We start from the raw sequence: 18,170 nt of genomic DNA, 5'->3' as shown, positions 1-18,170 counted from the left end.
GTAAGTAGAGTTTGTCAATAAGATTTAGAATTATGAATTATGTATCTGAATGTATTATGTAATAGGGAATCCCTTTTTTTAAAATTAATTTTGTATAATTGTCTGCTTATGTATAGGTTTTTATATCGAACTTCGTATATTTTATTATTTTTATACTTTTAAGGTTTAAGCCAAATAAAATTATTTATGACTGACTGACTATTGGAGATTAGAAAAAGAGGAATAGAGGATGGGAATTAAAATCTACGGACTAGACCAATATACAGGAATGGTAGGCTGGAAAGGGAAGGATGGTTTAAAGTATGAATTTAACTAAACTTAAGCAGCAGACTTTGGAGAGGTCAAAAATGTGAAAATGACAACTATGAGATATAAAGGGAATGCGAGTATAAAGGACAACCGATGAATCAGACCTTAGACCAAGATTATGATTAGAGGAGATAGTAGGTGCAATGAAAAAAGAAAATGATAACTGCAGTGGAATGGATAGAAGGATGATACTGGTGGGTCATATTTTTTGGTGTTTTCGTTCATAGATTATATATTTCTTGCATTCAAACATCCCATCTTGTATGCATGTATTAAGATGGGTGGTATTTATTTAGCACACACCTAGCCAAAATGCTATCATGCAGGCAGATTCATGATGCAAAAACAAATATGTTTCTGAAGATAACAAAAAGAACAGAGGGCCTGATAAACAAAACATTTTGCTTACCTATTTGTGTAAATTGTCATCCGGAGTATATTTACATGCACAGATTGAAATTACAATTGTGCCAAATGCCCCGTTTCTCTCCTTATGCTGCATCAATATGTATGGGATACGGGTTGTATAATGACATTAAAAAAAACAGAAATTTTTGAGTATTCAGACATATTTACAGTGGCATTCCTCACTCTAGTAGACCACTTAAAGTTAGACCAGAGTAGTGTAGGGATACAATTACGATCACACTGTTCAAAAGACACTGCCTTTTTTCAAGAGGTGACTTCTCCACATGGACAGTTGTTGCCCTTGTGATGAAGGAGAAATCTGTGTCTGAGTGGAAACCTGTGAGGTTCATAGATTAATATACAAACTTCTGGAGACTTTGAGAATCATCACAAATTATGCACATCCATGCAAGACATAGGTGTGCATCTTTTATGTGTAAATATATGCACAGTTTAAAGGATTGGGTCCAGTCTGGGGGATGGCACAATTATTCATCTGAGTCTATATCACCAATCTTGAGTATTTCTTGTGAGTTTAGTACCTTAGTCTTTCTTTTACTGTAATGTTCAAGGAGAATTTGACAAAGCATACCGTCACCGGTATGATGTTGTGAACACTGAGAAGACTCAATGTAATATGCACATTATGCAAAGAACCATGCAGTATTTGCTGTGCTCTTAGTTCAATGGCCCTCCGTTCGGATTATCTGGTACCAATGATGTCCTGTAGACAGTATCGCAATCTTTCGCTACATTTAGTAGCAGTAGACCTAAAGGCTTGACCTGATGCTTGCAGGTGCCTACAGCTCTGGCTCTCATACTGTACTTACAATGTCTGATAACAGAAATAATCTTTTATAACCATGGACCTGCAGGATGTTGTTGTAAGTGGTTTAGAGGCAGGGGAATGATATTGGAGGGATCTTTGGAACACATTTTATAGCAAGTCTGATGCAATTTATATTCCTGAGAAAATTCCCAAAATATGTGAAGATTGCAAAGCAGGCCCAATTTATATGCCTCAGGATAAACATATTTGTAAGGAATATTCATTCACATTGCACATGTCGGGGAAGTAAGGAATATTTATCCACAGTGCATGTGTTGGCGAACTTGTGTTCACTGAGTAGAGTTTGCTGCAGGCATGTGGTGGTCCAAATATCTGCCTGAAGTTTTCATCAAAAGATGACTTATCTCTAGTGGGCGACTTTTATATTGGCAAAGTCAGCAAGCCCATAACAACCATCCTCACCCTATAATAGACTCCTCATCATCCACTCTAGAATTCTACTGCATCACTGCTACTAGCCACTCTAATGTACATATAGTAGCCATCTATCCTTCTGTCTTTTTGTAAAATCCTTGTTGCCAGCAACCTTAAAAATGTGCCTCAACCTCATGAATATATTAGACTTATTCATTTATACTTAAACTCTTTCTGACCATTCACTTCTAAACACCAACTCACTCTCCGCCCACACTCATGAAAAACAACTAGATCTTATCTTCATCTACAAATCTCTCACTTAAACACTACCTTGTATCTGTCTCTCACACCTTGCTGTCCTGCTTATGCTAATAATTACCCCACAGCTTCTCCTACAGCCTTTGCCTCATTCTTTCATAAAAACCATGAACCTCTGCTTCACTCAACTTTCCTCAATGCATTTAATGACACAGTGAGAAGTCAATTTACCTACCACTGTTCTCTACCTACTTTCACCCAACTTATGCTCTCTCCTTAACCGTTGCTTCCTCTAACCATCTGATGCAGGAAGGTGAATATGTGAGCATTTCTTCGCAAATGGCATAAATCAAGCAATATTGAATCCTGAAATCTTATAATTTAGTCATGTATCAGCTCACGGCCACATTCTACACAACAAAGTGCAAATACATTTCAGAACCTGATTACCACCCTCAGCTCACACCCTAATGACTTGCTGATACTATCAACAATTTTCTTTCCCAACTTCACCTCTCTCAGTCTCCTTCTGTTTGCCTCTGATTTCTCTGTATATTTTTCCTCCAAAACCACTAAAATAAAACCACCCTCTAATCCCTCATGTCTCATCTTCATATTCATCTCCTTTTATCCTCACCAGTGCTACCAAGCTATCTGTGCATTTATTGCCATGCCCAGCAGAATTTGTCCTTACAATTATGAATATTAACCTCTCTTGTGACCCCTCCTGTGCACAAGCAGATCCTTTCAGCCTGCAAATCGTCAAACCTCTTGCCCTCTGATCTCATGTCCTTGCCTGACATCACACTTCAACTTAATTCTCTCAGACCTGGTATCTACCCCTAATGCATCAAATTTGCCATAGTCCTTTCTTTAATCAAGAAACCCACAGCTGATCCATCTTGCCTAGCAAACTGTTGCTCAGTCCCAATATTGTCTAAAATCCTGAAATATCATGTTGCAACCACCTTAAATCATTTCTCACCATCAGCAATTTAAGTAGCCCCTTTGAAGCTGTTTTGTCAACACTACGCTCTACTGATACCGTACTTAATCATTTCCCAAATGTATCATACCTGCTCACCACAATAAAATATCTTCTATATTGATATTCCCCAAACTCTTCTCTGTCTTTGGTACAATCAACCCTAATATACTTCTTTATATATACTAACTACCTGCGCACTATGCATGGCTGCTTTTGGCTCCAGGCTTTCTTTGCCAATAATTTGCTTGCATGCTGGTACATGCGTACACGTTATGCTGTTGGGACTTTGGTGGTTCCCAGTGGGGCATCCAGTAACTTGTTTTGTCCTAAGTAATTACTGCTAATTGCCCATTGAGAGCCTTGATTGAGGATCATAACTACGGTTGATTTATTGAGGACTTCTTAATTGACAGATGCCCCCCCCAAAGGTTTATTCTGGTCTTGGTTATATAGTCAGTTACTACTTATGTGCATCTCAGGCATAATTTTTAGGTCCTGGTAATGATCGAAACAATCAAATAAGGGTTGAAATATCGTCGACATTTAGTAATGGACTCTGTACAGTAATATATGTTTTGACATAAGCAAGAGACTTTAACATTGTGACTTTCACTGTGCTTTCTGTCACATAGGGTATGCCTGAGCAATTATGATTTATGGTTTCCAAGACATTTTGTTTTCCCACTACACTGTTTTCTTACTTCGTTTGGAATAAATATACTGATTTATTGCATGCTTTCTATAGACTTCATTGTGATTCTATGTGATAGTTAAATCTATAGTCCTATCTAAGGGACGCTTCTTCCTTTATAAAAAAAAGCTGATTTTACTAAGGCACTAAACCCAGGGAAAGCCCAGATACCAAAATTCCACAGGGTGGCTGGGCTGCCCCTACCCTGACCACCACCCTGCTAGCGTCAATGCGGCCCTCAGTCACATAACAGACCAACCATTTAGGCCCCTGGGAAATTGTTTGCGAGTAGCCATGGTTTAGAGATACCTGACGCTATCTTGGATTGACTGTCAATGGTATACGGCTCTGATAGTAGCCACAACAGCAGCATAGCACCACTTGTCACACACGCCTAAACACACCTAACATGAGGGTGGCTGCACCTCCCGGATTACCAGTACTCTTTCTGGCCATTGAGAAGTTCCGGTACTCAAACAGGGAAACCTCAGATGTGCTGGCACTCAGTACCATGAGGACCAGCTCATTTAAAGCACTGGCACCAGGTGAAGTAGATACTGCTCTGTTAAATGTTTTCACGCTACTTGTTTGCAGTGGGTAAAGGTTCCATGGTTAATAAACACTCCACCAACCCATGGCGATATGTGCTTCTTTGGGGGAAACTACAAAGCCTACGAGACCACGTAGAAGTGACGTTGATATGCTCGGGGGGAAATGTTCATGATGTAAATACCAGTGGGCTCTCATTAAGCATTAGGCAAAAATATGCATAATACTGCGACATTGCATTTGTTTCTAATAACTGCGCATGTCTCTGTTTCAGGATGGCTTGAGAAGACTTTCAGGAAACGAGTATGTTTTTTCTAAAAGTAAGTATATGCCTTTATGTGTTGCTCCATTTCATTAGTTCACTGAGGGGGCAGCTTGCATTTTTATTCAGGGCATTTATGCATGAGGGGAAGGGCAGCTCTTTGTTGCTGCTTCTAAGGTTCCTGGACCTCAACATCTGTAACTATTAAAGACATTTTCATTGAAGGCAAAACAATTTCTACTTGTCCAAACTACCCTAATGATCAGACAGAATACTATTAATGCATGTCCTAATTACAGACCAAAAGGTAGAGTCTTGGAAAGAATAATGATATTGATTGTAAAGGCGAATATTTTCTCTAATTCTCTCTTAATAGACATGCATCACAGCCACGGTCATCTACCAGCGACGGTCACTGTCAATGACGTTCCTCCACGTATTGCACTGTTGCTTGATAATGAAGAGAGCTGGGATTTTAATATTTTCGAATTAGAAGCTGTTACACATAAAAGGTATGTACCTGTCTGTATAATAATGCTCGAAGTTGTTCTTAATTCCGTGTCCTATTGGCTGCAAGCCATTTGCAAATGTGGAATTCCAGATCTCACATCTGTAGTTGCTGGTGTAATCTACATATAGGGGGTCATTACAACCTCGGCGGTCTGCATGGCAGACCGCCGAAATTGCGGGCGCCAGAATACCGCCATTGCTGGCGGTATGGCTGGCTCCCTATTTTGACATTTCCGCTGGCCCAGCGGAAATGTCACATCAACATTGCAGCCGGCTCGTAATTGAGCCGGCGGCAATGCTGATGTGCAGCGGGTGCAGTAGCACCCGTCGCGCATTTCACTGCCCGAAATTCGGGCAGTGAAATGCGCGACGGGGCTCTGCCTGGGGGCCCCCTGAGTCCCCTTACCGCCAGCCTCTTCCTGGCAGTGCAAACCGCCAGAAACAGGCTGGTGGTAGGGGAGTCATAATCCCCAGGGCAGCGCTGCTTGCGGCGCTGCCCTGGCGGATTATCACCGCCGGGGCAAAACTGGCGGTACACTGCTGACCCCGGCGGTGCGACCGCGGCGCTACCGCCGCGGTCCAAATTCGCCGGGAGGCACCGCCAGCCTGTTGGCGGTGCTCCCGTCGTTTTGGCCCTGGCGGTCAAAGACCCCCAGGGTCATAATGACCCCCATAATGTCTATTTTAAAATGGAAAATCTTCATTGTTGCATATATTTGGAGATAGACTTTCTAATTAATATTCGATATTTGTAAATGATGCTCAAGATGGCTGCACATCATTGTATTAGCTTACCTTCAGACGCGCCAACTTTTCTACTTGTGTTGAGCAGGAACAAGAGATACATTTCTGTAGTGTTGTGTATTTCATCGCCCTATTTAGGGATGAGCGCAAAGCGCCCCGTCCCTCTTCTAATCTCTCTTTAGGGGGATTTTAACCACGCCCATGTTACGTCAGTCACTTTCATTGGTTTGTGGGCTTGCCTTTTAAATCCGCTTGTTTTCATTTGTGAAAGGCATGCATATGTCATGCCTTTTTCAGTGTTTAGCCCTTCTTGAGAGCACCAGTAAACTACTGGAAACAGATGAGGCTCCATGTTTTCTGTATGGTTTGTGGACTACTTCTTCTCTTTATTTTGCAGCGCAAGCGTGATTGCGCTCGTTTTTTTTTTTCATTTATTGTGGCAAGGAAAGTCCAGTTAGGAGTTTACATCGCTGATAGCTCTAACTCGACGTAATGCGAGACCCATTACATTGCAAATGCTTGTTTAGATTCTGCTTCAACAAGAGCTATGGTCAGTACTTGAAGCTAGAAGACTGGGAGACGGTCCTCAAGCGGCTGCAACACATTTAGTTTCTCACCATGAGAGACTCAGTAACCACTGAGGCAGAGGTAAAGGAGATCACACTGGAAGATATATTACCCTTTACAGGAGGTCTACACTCCATGTGGCTCTCCTAGTCCCATGCAAAGAAATTAGTCATTTGAGACATCGCTATGAATGAGGTGGCCAAAAATCATTTACACATATTTAAAGCCTCAATAGGGATATTGCTTACACCATACACACGGGGTACTTACTTGCCAGTTTTGTAAAATATTCGTTATTGTGCCTTCTCTCATGAACAGATCAACAATTAATCAAAGTCCGTTGTATAGAGATAGATTAGGTTGGGATAATTCATCTGCGCTTGTTGTATTTGCTCTCTGGGTCAGTTTTATACAAACCAGACAAATGACTGCAATTCTGCTTTATGAGTAGGCCTCAATGACTTTGCGGCTCACTTAGCAGTTAGCGTTTGGTGGACAGGGCACATTGGCCACGAAACTGACAGTCCTCCTGCTCTGTTGAGAGGCGGGTGGATGTCATGATTTCAACTATGGTGCCGCCACAGGCTCTGCCATCAGTGAAGCCTAACCAAGAGGGACCGCGACTGCTTAGAAAATTAAGTAATATTAACAGATTAATAACCTGTATTTAAATAAAGAAGCAAAATGTGAAATTGGCCTCTAAATATTCAGTTTATTCAGATTTATTTGTGAGAGCACTGCAAGTGTACGATATAGTATGGATGATGAGCGGCTTTAGTTGAATTTAGAAAAGCTTCAACATTCCCATTAAAATTAAAATTTACATTTTCTTTATGTTTGTACATTAAATACATTATTTCATCATTTGTGTATTTGTTTAATGGATGTTTGTTTCTGCAATTTTTGTGTATTGTTTTGGTGTTCAAATGCTGTCCAAATGATTGAAAATGCTTAGGCAATGTCCCTCGGCTTCTAGAAAAGACTCAATATTAAGTTTTTACAATTTATTTTACAGCTACTTTTTAATTATTAAAAAATACCTTAGCTCCACCTTTTCGATTTTTTTAACCTTAACTCTTCAGATATGTTGTACCCGCCCCACTTTTAACCATTACCTTTAACTCTTATAGCTACCTGCACTGTGCTGTTTTTTTAATTTCCAGTGTTCTTATTTTCCTGGGCTTCAAGAGAGTAGCCAGAAAACTACCCCCATCCCACTTTCAACCAAAGCTTTGATGGAACCAAGAAAGGGAAGTAAATGAGCAAGACCCTCCTAGAAGAATTCCCTTGTCTCTTCAATCCAAACATTTATCCATGCATCCTTGCATCCTTTCACCCTTCCATCCACCTGCTGATATGCAAGATTGCAACTTTACATTCTGTCATGCATTTATTCTTTCATCCATCATTCCGTTTTCCCCCTTCCACCCATCAATCCTTTCACTCAGCTACGCATCATTTCATCCAACCACACATCTGTAGAGAATGAGAACAAACTGAATTAGTATTGCGGGGAGGGAGACTGAACGGCACAACTGTTAAGATTGAGTTAAGATTGAGTGACCAGTCTCTCCCATGAGGGCAATTTCATTTTATGGCCTCACTCATTGGGGCCACTCAATAGCACATTATTGCTGTCAGGAAAGTAACACTCTAGGGCACCATAAATTGGGGACTGTTACTGAGGCATTATTGCTACAAGGGAAGTTACATGGCAAGACAGTGCAGAGAGGGTGTTCATTCTGCGAAATTACTGCTCTGAGGGGAAATTATACTGTTTACCACAGCTAAACCTTTGCTCGCACTAAGATACTGATAGTTGGGAGATTGCAATATAGAGTCAAGCTGTGAGGGAGTGCATAGTGACAATATACAGATCTGAAGAAGATCATAATGTATAGTGTAGGCAAGATAACGGAAAGTCTGCTGAGAGAAGAGGCCTCACACTGAGAAAGTGCTGTCAATCAATCAATCATCAAATTTGTAAAGCACAACATCACCCCTAAGGGTATCTGTCCGTTGAGGGAGCCAGGTCTTTGTTGAAAAGCCATGTCTTGAATCTCCTTCTGAAATCTGCCAGGGATGGAGTAGTTCAGAGGTATGGGGCAGGTTGTTCCAGGACATTGCTGCTATGTGGGAGAAGTCGCAGCCTCCGCTGCGGCTGCCATAGATTCAGGGTGTGTGTGAGGTTGAGCGAAGCGGAGTGTAATTGTCTAGTGGGAATACAGAAGTTCAGACAGTTGTTGATGTAGTCCGGGCCTAGGTTGTGTAGAGTTTTGTGGGAAATTGTGTGGTGTCAGAGCTCAGCCTATTCAGTTGCAAGTGGGGCTGTGCTTAACTCCCCCCCATCAAGTCAGTTAAGGGCCCATTCTAATCCCCCTATTGTGTGACTGTCTGGGGTGAATTCACAAAGTCCCAACTGTCAGTTATACCCAGACATGAGACTTAAGGCAGGTTACAGGCACAGAGGGCCACGGGCAGGAAAATGCCAACTTTTTAAAAGTGGCATTTTCAAACTTGTGATGATAAATCTGACTTTACCATTGAAGAGAGTTTACCATTACAAGTGTATAGGTACGAAACATGACATATCTACCACCTCTGGTTTAGGAATAACAACTTGTTAATTTTAGTAAGGAATCCTCAGCGTTACCCTTTGGGAGGGGTAGGCCTTTCAGGAGTAGGAAAACAAATGTGGGAGTTTTTCCCTTCTAGGACATGTAAAACTAATAAGCACATGTCTTAAATATTAATTACACAGTACCCTGTCCTATGAGCTACTTGGGGCCTACGGTAGGGATGATTTATATGTAATAAAAGAGGAATTTAAGGTTTGGCAAGATGTTTTTAATGCCAAGTTGAAATGTCAGTGGGGCAAGTTTTAAGGTGTCACTTAAGTGGGTGGCACAATAAGTGCTGCAGGTCCACTGGTAGCATTTAATTTACAGGCCCTGGGTGTATAGTATACCACTCTACAAGGTACATACATGTAAACTGAATATGCCAATCAGATATATGCCAATCAAACCATGTTTAGGGGAGTGAGCACATGCATTTTAGCACTGGTTAGAAGTGGTAAGGTGCACAAAGTCCTAAGGCCAACATAGCAAAAATCCAGACAAAATGGAGACCAGCAGGAAAAAGGTGTGGGGGAAGACCACCCTAAGACTGACAGTTCTAACAAGCTTTATATGTGAGTGTAGAGCGGGCTTCACCAATGATTGAGTAGCTTGTGAGCTACTGGTAGCTCTCCAGCTACCTATAAGTAGCTCTCCTTTGTGCACTACTAAATTGGAAGCTTTTGGTTGGCTGAATTAATATAATTATACTAAAATTAAAAAGTGTGCATTTGAGATTAAATGTGTGTATTTTTAGGATTCCCGAGTTGATGATTGGAGAAAAATGGTTGTATTTCAAAAACATATTTAAAGATGATATTTGAGAGACAAATCATTTAGGGGGTCATTTTGACCTCGGCGGTCTTTTTTCAAGACCGCCGAGGGACCGCTGTGCGGAAGACCGCCAGTGGTGGCAGTTTGCCACTCGGCCTATTATGACCGTTGGCAGCTCTTCGTCCTTTTACGGACGGAGAGCCGCCAACAGCCGGGCGGCTGGGAAGTGGAGGTTGCCCCACCTCCACCGCCAAGCCAACAGAACACTGCCCAGCGAATCACGTCCTGTGATTCGGCGTGGCGGTGTTCTGTTGGCGGTGTGGTGTCGGCGGAGCAGCCCCCATGGCTCCCGTCCCCTCCCGGAGGATCGCCGGACCAGGTAAGTCGATCGTCCGTGAGGGGAGGGGGGTGGGGGGTGTTGTGTGTTGTGTGCGTGCATGGGGGTGTGTGTGTGTATGTAGAGGGGGTGTGTGAGTGCGTGTATGCTTGCAGGGGTGTTGTGTGTATGGGAATGAGTGCGTGTATGTCTGTAGGTATGTCTGTATGGATGTGTGCGTGTATGTCTGAATGTGGGTGTGCGTGTCTGACTGTGTGTGTGGATGTTGGCATGTATGTCGGTGTGTGTGCGTGTATGTGTGTTGGTGGTGCCTGCGTGCGTGTCATGTGTGTATGAGTGATGTTATGTTGGGGGTCGGGGTGGGGAGGGGGGTCCTGCCACCTTTAGGGGGTGGCAGGCGGGGTGGGGGGTAGGGGAGGGAGTCGGGGTGGGGGGTGGGGATTGAAACCCCTATCTCTGCCAGTGAAGGAATTCACTGGCACTGATAGTGCTTACCGCCATGGATTTCATTGCGTATTCAAACCGCATGAAATCCATGGCGGTCAGCCGGGTCCAAATACCGCCGGCGGTATAGTGACGGCCGCGGGGCTGGAGATCCTGGTCTCCAGCCCGGCGGGCGGAACGGAGAACCGGCAGATGACCTTGGCAGTAACCGCCATGGTCATAATACACAAGGAAAAGACCGCCAGCCTGTTGGCGGTCTTACCGTCGCTTCTCCGCCTTCCGCCAGGGTCATAATGACCCCCATAGTTTTGAGCATACTTACTACCACTATTATTGTCTTGGTGCCAGGGGCATTGCAGCTATGATCTTTGTGTATTTCCCATGGAAAGACTTTCCAAAGTAACACATTTATTTTTTATGTTTCTGCTAGAAGCTTTTTTTGATGCACAGAGATGATCACTGTTGCTAATCTTGTTGATGGTGGCCACTAAAGTAATCTTGTGTCTAGTCACTATCACAACACTACGATACTAATATTACTAGCTCAGGATGATTTTTATTGAACATAAGTAGCTCCCATTAAAGAAAAGGTTGGAGATCCGTACTGTAGATTTTGGAGTCTTTTGAGTAGCTGGGAAGACATTCCGGCATAGAGCACGTTGCCATAGTCGAGGCGGCTAGTGACCAGGGTGTGTGTGATGGTTTTTCTGGTGTAAGTTGGGATCCATCTGAAAATGCGGCAGAGTATGCAGAGGATGTAGAAGCAGGAGGAGGTGACTGAGTTTACATGTTGTTTCATGGACAGTTTGCAGTTGAGGATGATGCCGAGGATCTATTCATGGTTTGATGGAGAGGGTGTGGGTCTGAGTTCTGCTGGCCACCAGCTGTGGTCCCAAAAGGAGGTGTTCTTCCCAAAGATCAGATCTTCCGTTTTGTCAGTGTTTTGTTTGAGGCAGCTGTCTCTCATCCATGATGCTACTTTGGTCATTGCATTGAAAAAGTTAGCTTTGGTGTTGAGTGGGTCCACAGTGAGTGAGAGAATAAATTGAGTGTCACTGGCGTATGAGACTATGTTGAGTCTGTGGGATCTGATGATGTGTGCGATGGGGGTAATGTAGATTTTGAACAAGGTGGGGCTGAGGGAAGATCCTAGGAGTACACCACAGGTGATGTTCTTGGGTGCAGAGGTGAAGGGAGGAAGGCAGATGCTCTGGGTGCAGCCTGAGAGGAACAAGGCTATCCACTTGAGGGCGTTTAACTGGATGCTTGTCGTGTAGTATGTTGAGGAGAGTGGGGTGGGCATCAGTGTTGAACGATGCAGAGAGGACCAGGATGTTCAGGGCTGCTGATTCCCCTTTGTCAAAGAGTGTCCTGATATCATCCGTGACTGCAATCAGAGCGGTTTCGGTGCTGTGGTTGGTCTGGAACCCTGATTGTGAGGAGTCAAAAAGATGGTTTCATTCGAGGTAGTCAGTGAGCTGTTAGTTTTTGTTTTTTTAAATATTTTTATTGAAATTTGCAAAACAGATCTCTGTGCCATGCATTTATAATCACATTAACAGGATGCGGTTGATCTAGTGAGCCCTTTACATTCAAACAACTAAAACAAAATGTACGCATCTAGGTCCGATTATATCGTTCAGTATTCTTGTCTGCTGCTTCTGGCTGATAAGTCTTATATTTTAATGTAAGTTAGCCCCTCAACCCTCCTGGGGACTACTTGTTAGTGATGGTCGGGGTGCCGTACTGTTGGAGTATTAATGGCTTGTGATGGAGTTGTGCATGTATGTGAGTTCTGTGTAGGTGTCCTTCGCTTATTGGCTAATATGGATGTCGGCGGGTGTAGGGCATTGATAGTGAAATTGGATGTGTCCACGACTGGTGTGTTGTGTCAAGGACGGCTGCTAGACAGTATTGTAGGTAGGCGGGTGTTACCTGGGTGTTTGTGTTGTTACGCAGCTCATGGTGGTTTCTCATCATTTTTTGCCTCTAGTTTGGCTACTAGCATTTCCCATGCTTCACAATCTGTGTGTTGTTGACCCTCCCGCGCTAGTTTCCTTAGTACCTGGTGCTCTGTGCGGGACCAACACAGTGTGAGGGTGTGCCAAGCTTTCAGATCGGGCGCGTTGGGTGCTTTCCAGTTCATGGCTATCAATCTTTTGTACATCACATAGGCCAGGTCTGCAAACTTATGTAGGTGTTTATGTTTTTTTTCCCTTGTCCTAAGTCCTAACAGGCAGGACTTGGGGTCCACTCCCAGTGCGAGTCCCGTCATTTCTGTGATTTCTTTTACCACCCCAGTCCATTCTTTTTGTACCCGAGGGCAGTCCCAGACCATGTGGTAGAATTGTGCCATTGGGGCATTGCATCTAGGGCAGGCCGGGTCCGACCCAGGGAACATTCGTTTAATCCTGGCTGGCGCTAAATATGTTTGAGGTGTATAGTTGAACTGTGTGTAACGGAATCTGGGATTTCTTGACACCCAGCGGGTGTAGTATAGGGCTTTTGACCATTCTTCTTGTGAAATCGGGACCGGTAGGACAGCGTTCCACCTTTCCCTTGCCTTTTCCAAATTGGGTTCAGGGGACTTACTCAAGAGTTTGTATAGGTTCGACACTGCTTTTGCTTGGGTGTCGTAGTTCAACATGTGATGTAGTGTGGGAGAGATCTCTGGCTCTTGATCTCTGGCCGCCCATGTTTTTTTAATTGAGTGGCATACGGCGTGGTAAGCCAAAAATTGTCCCGGGTTCACTGCTCTGAGGGCTTGTATAGATTCAAATGACATTAGTTTGCCTTCCTCGAAACAGTCTCCCACTGATTGTATGCCCGCTTCCGACCAGACCGCGGATGAGTGCTACCTAGCCTCGGCCCAGCCAGGGAGCCGGTCCAGTGGGATGAGCGGCGAGTAAGGGAGGTCCTTGTATCCTTTTTTAACGTCCCTCCCCCAGCATGAATGTGCCACTGCCATTAATGGGTTATCGATCACGCTTTTTGGTTTTTTATTTGTTAGCCATGTGAGCAGGGGAGCCCCCTGAAGTCGAGCCGACAGCCAAGCGGACTCCGCCGACTCAGGCCTATGGATCCAGTTCAGTATCCACTGTAGCTGTGCAGCAGCATAGTAAAGTTCAAAGTTGGGGGCGCCCAGACCACCTGCGCCAATTGGACACTGCAGCGTGGAAAGTGCAACCCGCGTCCTACCCCCTCCCCATATGAGCTGCAGTAAGACCGCATTCAGTTGCGGAAGAAGCTCCTAGGGACACTGAGTTGCAGTGCCGCAAAGTAATATAGCAGCCTAGGCAGTATCAGCATATTAGCTACAGCCACCTTACCCAGTGGTGATAGTGGTAGTTTATTCCAGAATCGCAGCGACCCCTTCATGGAGGCCAGTACTCTCCCCAAATTGCCATCCCTGAGATCCTCTGTTTTATGATATATGTGGACCCCTAAGTATTTAAATGTGTCGAAGCACCATTTCAGGCGTCCCACTGGGGCATTTTCTTGTTTCGGCAGGTGCCATCTAGTTAGTGGGAACACGCACGATTTTTCCCAGTTTACCACTAGGCCCGATATCCCTCCGTACTCGGACAGCAGCGATATTACTGAGGGCAGCACCTCACTTCCTCTCCGTACATATATTAAGGCGCCGTCTGCATATAGTGATATAGCGTGATATAGCCCATTTCTGATTATCCCCCACCTTTCCTTCATCGCTCGTATTCGCGTGGCTAGTGGTTCCATTGCTATGGCGAACAACAGGGGGGTGAGGAGGCAGCCCTGCTGTGTGCCCCTAGTGATTGGGAAGCTACCTGATATAACCCCACCCATCTTCACCCTGGCTTGTGGTTTGGTGTATAATGTCTGTACCCAGCGTATATATTTAGGGCCGATTTCCATTCGCTGCATAGTGGCGAATAAGAAATCCCACTCTAGTGTGTCAAATGCCTTCTCGATGTCTAGTGAGAGCACCATTTCATCGTATGCGTTCGGGAGAGTGTCTCCCATTACGCTCAGCAACCTCCGGATATTTAGAAAGGTGTTACGTTTTGGGATGAACCCATTTTGATCTTCGTGTATCAGGGTGTGCATGAAGGGGGCCAACCTGTTAGCCAATATTTTACCTAGTATTTTACAAACTAGGTTTAGAAGCGAGAGTGGTCTGTAGGATTTAACATCCGTGGGGTCGCGCCCTTGTTTAGGAAGAACCACTATCATTGGTAATATCTTGTTGGCCCATGCCTCCTCGAACACTTTCAGCAAATGAGGCTTTAGACGTGTCGTAAAAGTGGAGTAGTATTCTAGAGGGAGGCCGTCTGTGCCTGGTGCTTTGTTTCTGGGCATTTGCGCCAGGGCTAAGTTTAATTCCACCAGCGTCAAAGGGGCCTCCAATGTCTCCCTATCTGCTTGTGAGAGTTGCGCCAGGGGTGAGCCCACCAAGAAGGACTCAAGTTGTTGGGTCGTGCATGCTGTGCGTTTGGTATATAGGTTTGTGTAGTATTCCCTGAACATGTTGTTTATCTCTTCCTGCGTGGTATCCATTGTGCCTGCGCCTGTCCCTATAGCCCCAATGGGTGACCGCTGCCGGTCCTCGCGTAGGAGCCACGCCAGCAACCTGCCGGATCTGTCTCCTTCCGTTTGTAGTAGCATTAAGTGGTATTTATAGTCATGTTGGCGGAGTCTGGTATCAGCCTCGGTGTACTCTGTGCGTGCTTCTTTTAGCGCCGTGTAAGGTGTTTCGTTTCACGCTACTGCAATTTCTATTGCTCTCAATTTCTTTTCCAATTTGTTGACCTCTGCTTGTAGAGTGTGTCTCACTCCCCAAGTGGTTGAGATGCAGTGGCCGCGGACCACTGCCTTGTGTGCATCCCACTCTACCGCTCTTAGGTTTGTAGATTCGTCATTTATTTCCCAGTACTGTTCCAGTGCTGTGCTCAGTGCTTCTGCGAATGCCTGATCATGGAGAGCTTCCACCTGTAGTCTCCACGTGGGGATCGCTGGGCGCTTCCTACCCCAATTCAGTGTTATTTTAAGCAGTGAGTGATCCGATAGTGTCTTGGCTAAGTATTCTGTCCTGTTAACCATTGTGCATATGTCCTGGGTTCCCCATATTATGTCTATTCTGGTATGTACCTTGTGTGGTATTGAGTAAAATGAGTATTCTCTCTGTTGTGGGTATTTCATGCGCCATACATCATGAAGTCTCATGTCGACAGCCCATGCCTGCAATGGGCATCTGGCGTTTCTGTTTGCTGTCGCTTTCGAGAGGGTGTTTGACCTGTCTAATACTGTATTCGGTATGCTATTGAAATTGCCGCCCCATATGGCCGGGGCTTCAGGGTTTACCAGTAATGCCGGAGTGAGTGTACCCAGGAATTCAGCTGTCGCGCTGTTAGGGGCGTATATCCCAATCAGCGATAACTGTCTGCTGTCTAACCGACCTTCGACTGCCACATATCTGCCCCCTTGGTCTATCCTGTGCGAAGTTTGAAGATATGGGACGCCTCCAGCTATCCATATCAAAACTCCTCTAGCAAAGGCCGAGTATTATGTGCCTATGATCTGTCCTCCCCACTTACCCCGCAACTCCTGTAAATCAGGGTCCAGAAGTTGGGTCTCCTGTAAGATGGCAATGTGTATGCCCTGGCGCCTGAGGCGTGCATGTACCCAGGACCTTTTGCTCGCGCCCCCTGGCCCCTCACCTTCCAAGTGACTATTTCATATTGATGTATGGTGTGGTTTGCGTTTTGAGCCATGTGCTAGTGTGCGGTGAATCTGCGTGCGACACACTCCAATTTGCTAAACCCTTCCAGACACCTCCCGGCCCTGCCGCGTCTCTAGTTAAGCCCATCAGTCTCAGCAGTGTTTCCTATGTTTCGAATAGACCTATAGTGTACAAGTTAACTGTTTCCCCCCCTCCCACCCCAACTGGTTCCCTAACCCAACTATATACTCGTAATAAACTACACACCCCGCTGGTGTGTGAACAAACCTGTTCCATGTGGATATCTGTGGGGGAGCTATTTTACCGACCAGATGTGGCTCTTTTGCGGGGCTCACATCCTTCCGCAGACCTAGTCTGCAAATGCAGTTGGGCGCTCCCGGGGTGGTTGCCCCCCCCCACTCACATATTCTGCTGCTACAAACGGTGCGCCTAGTGGAGAGAAGAGAATTGTTCAAAAGATACTCAGCGGCGGGGGTAACATCCTCCGATGTTTAATTGCGCACACAGGTGTCCAATGCTATCCTTGAAGTTTAACAATCGGTTCAAGTGGAGGAGCGGCTCAGCAGCTCACAGTCAGAGTGCATCCGCAGACCTGGGAGTGAGCTTCGGGCCCTTTAGCACGTCTGTTAATGTAGAATCCGAGCTAGCCGAGTCTGATTCCAAGCTGTCCTCGTGGATCGCCCGGAGAGCCTCGAAGGAGTTCTGTGTTAGCAGGGGAGTTTCTTTCAGAACTTTCGCTCTTTCCTCTGCAGCCTGTTTCTCAGTGGGTTGTCCCTTAGTTCGTTTCTTGGTGCGCTTCTGCAAGGAGAAGATTAGCCAGTCCTCACCCTCGTCAGTGCCCTCCTGGGATCGTGCGAGCCCTTTGGCGATGAGCCACGTCCAGGCATCCCCTGGGGAGGTAAATACGTGAGTGCGATCGTCTGATATCACTCTTAATTTAGCAGGAAACAGTAGGGCATACTTGATATCATGCTCACGTAGTCGTTGTTTAATTTTGGCGTAGGAGTTACGTTGTCTCTGTACCTCCTGAGTGAAGTCTGGATAAGCGTTAACAACTGGGCCTTTGTTGCGGAACTGCTGCAGTATTGCATCGCGGTCTCTGTAATTTAGGAATCTGGCTATCAGCGGTCTTGGTGGTTGGCCCGGGGCTGGAGGTCTCCCCGGGACTCTGTACGCCCTTTCCACATAGAAGAACTTCGATGGGACCCCATTTAGTACTTCTTTGATTAGCCAATGTTCTAGCGATATTTCCGAGCTTTGGCCTGTGTTTTTTCGGGGAATCCCAGGAAGTGTACGTTGTTGCGGCGGGATCTACCTTCCGCCTCCTCCGCCCGTCTCCATAATGTCTTCACCTCTGCATCCAGGCGTTGAATTTGTTTTTGATTATCCGAGGCCGTGGGGGTCAGCTCACTCAACACCTCTTCCGCTGATTTCACTGTCTCGGACAGTTTGCGATGGTCCACTCTAAGTAGGTTCAAGTCTTGTGATACTGTGTCTATTCTATTTTCCAATGAGGAATTAGTGTCCATGATCGCCTGTAGCACTTTTTCGAATTGTGAGGAGTGGGCTTGGAGTGTGCTTTCCAGTGACTGTAAGGTTGGTATTAGCTGTTGGTCGCCAGATGCTGGTCCATGTGTATTTCGGTCTTGACTTTTCGCTGATTTGGATTTCCCGGCCATTTTGCTTTACTGTTGGGCACCTTCCGATGTGCTGCGCAGTGCTGTTAAATATTACTTAGGCGGCAGATTACACTGATGATGCGCCCTCGCCCCACCGTGTGTGACT

At 45.3% G+C, this 18,170-nt stretch overlaps 1 protein-coding gene across 2 annotated transcripts in view; it reads left to right on the top strand.

The window, feature by feature from the left end:
• Positions 1-18,170, top strand: part of PDE8B (phosphodiesterase 8B) — a 900,595-nt gene that overhangs the window by 711,922 nt on the left and 170,503 nt on the right. For both annotated transcript variants that reach the window (XM_069223470.1, XM_069223477.1), the window contains 2 exons: positions 4,685-4,730; positions 5,049-5,184. In XM_069223470.1, coding sequence (XP_069079571.1) covers positions 4,685-4,730; positions 5,049-5,184 — 182 coding nt within the window. The remainder of the gene's footprint in view (positions 1-4,684; positions 4,731-5,048; positions 5,185-18,170) is intronic.

Source organism: Pleurodeles waltl, chromosome 1_1 (assembly GCF_031143425.1).
Source record: "Pleurodeles waltl isolate 20211129_DDA chromosome 1_1, aPleWal1.hap1.20221129, whole genome shotgun sequence".
Taxonomy (NCBI): domain Eukaryota; kingdom Metazoa; phylum Chordata; class Amphibia; order Caudata; family Salamandridae; genus Pleurodeles; species Pleurodeles waltl.
This window is presented reverse-complemented; position numbering and strand designations above follow the sequence as displayed.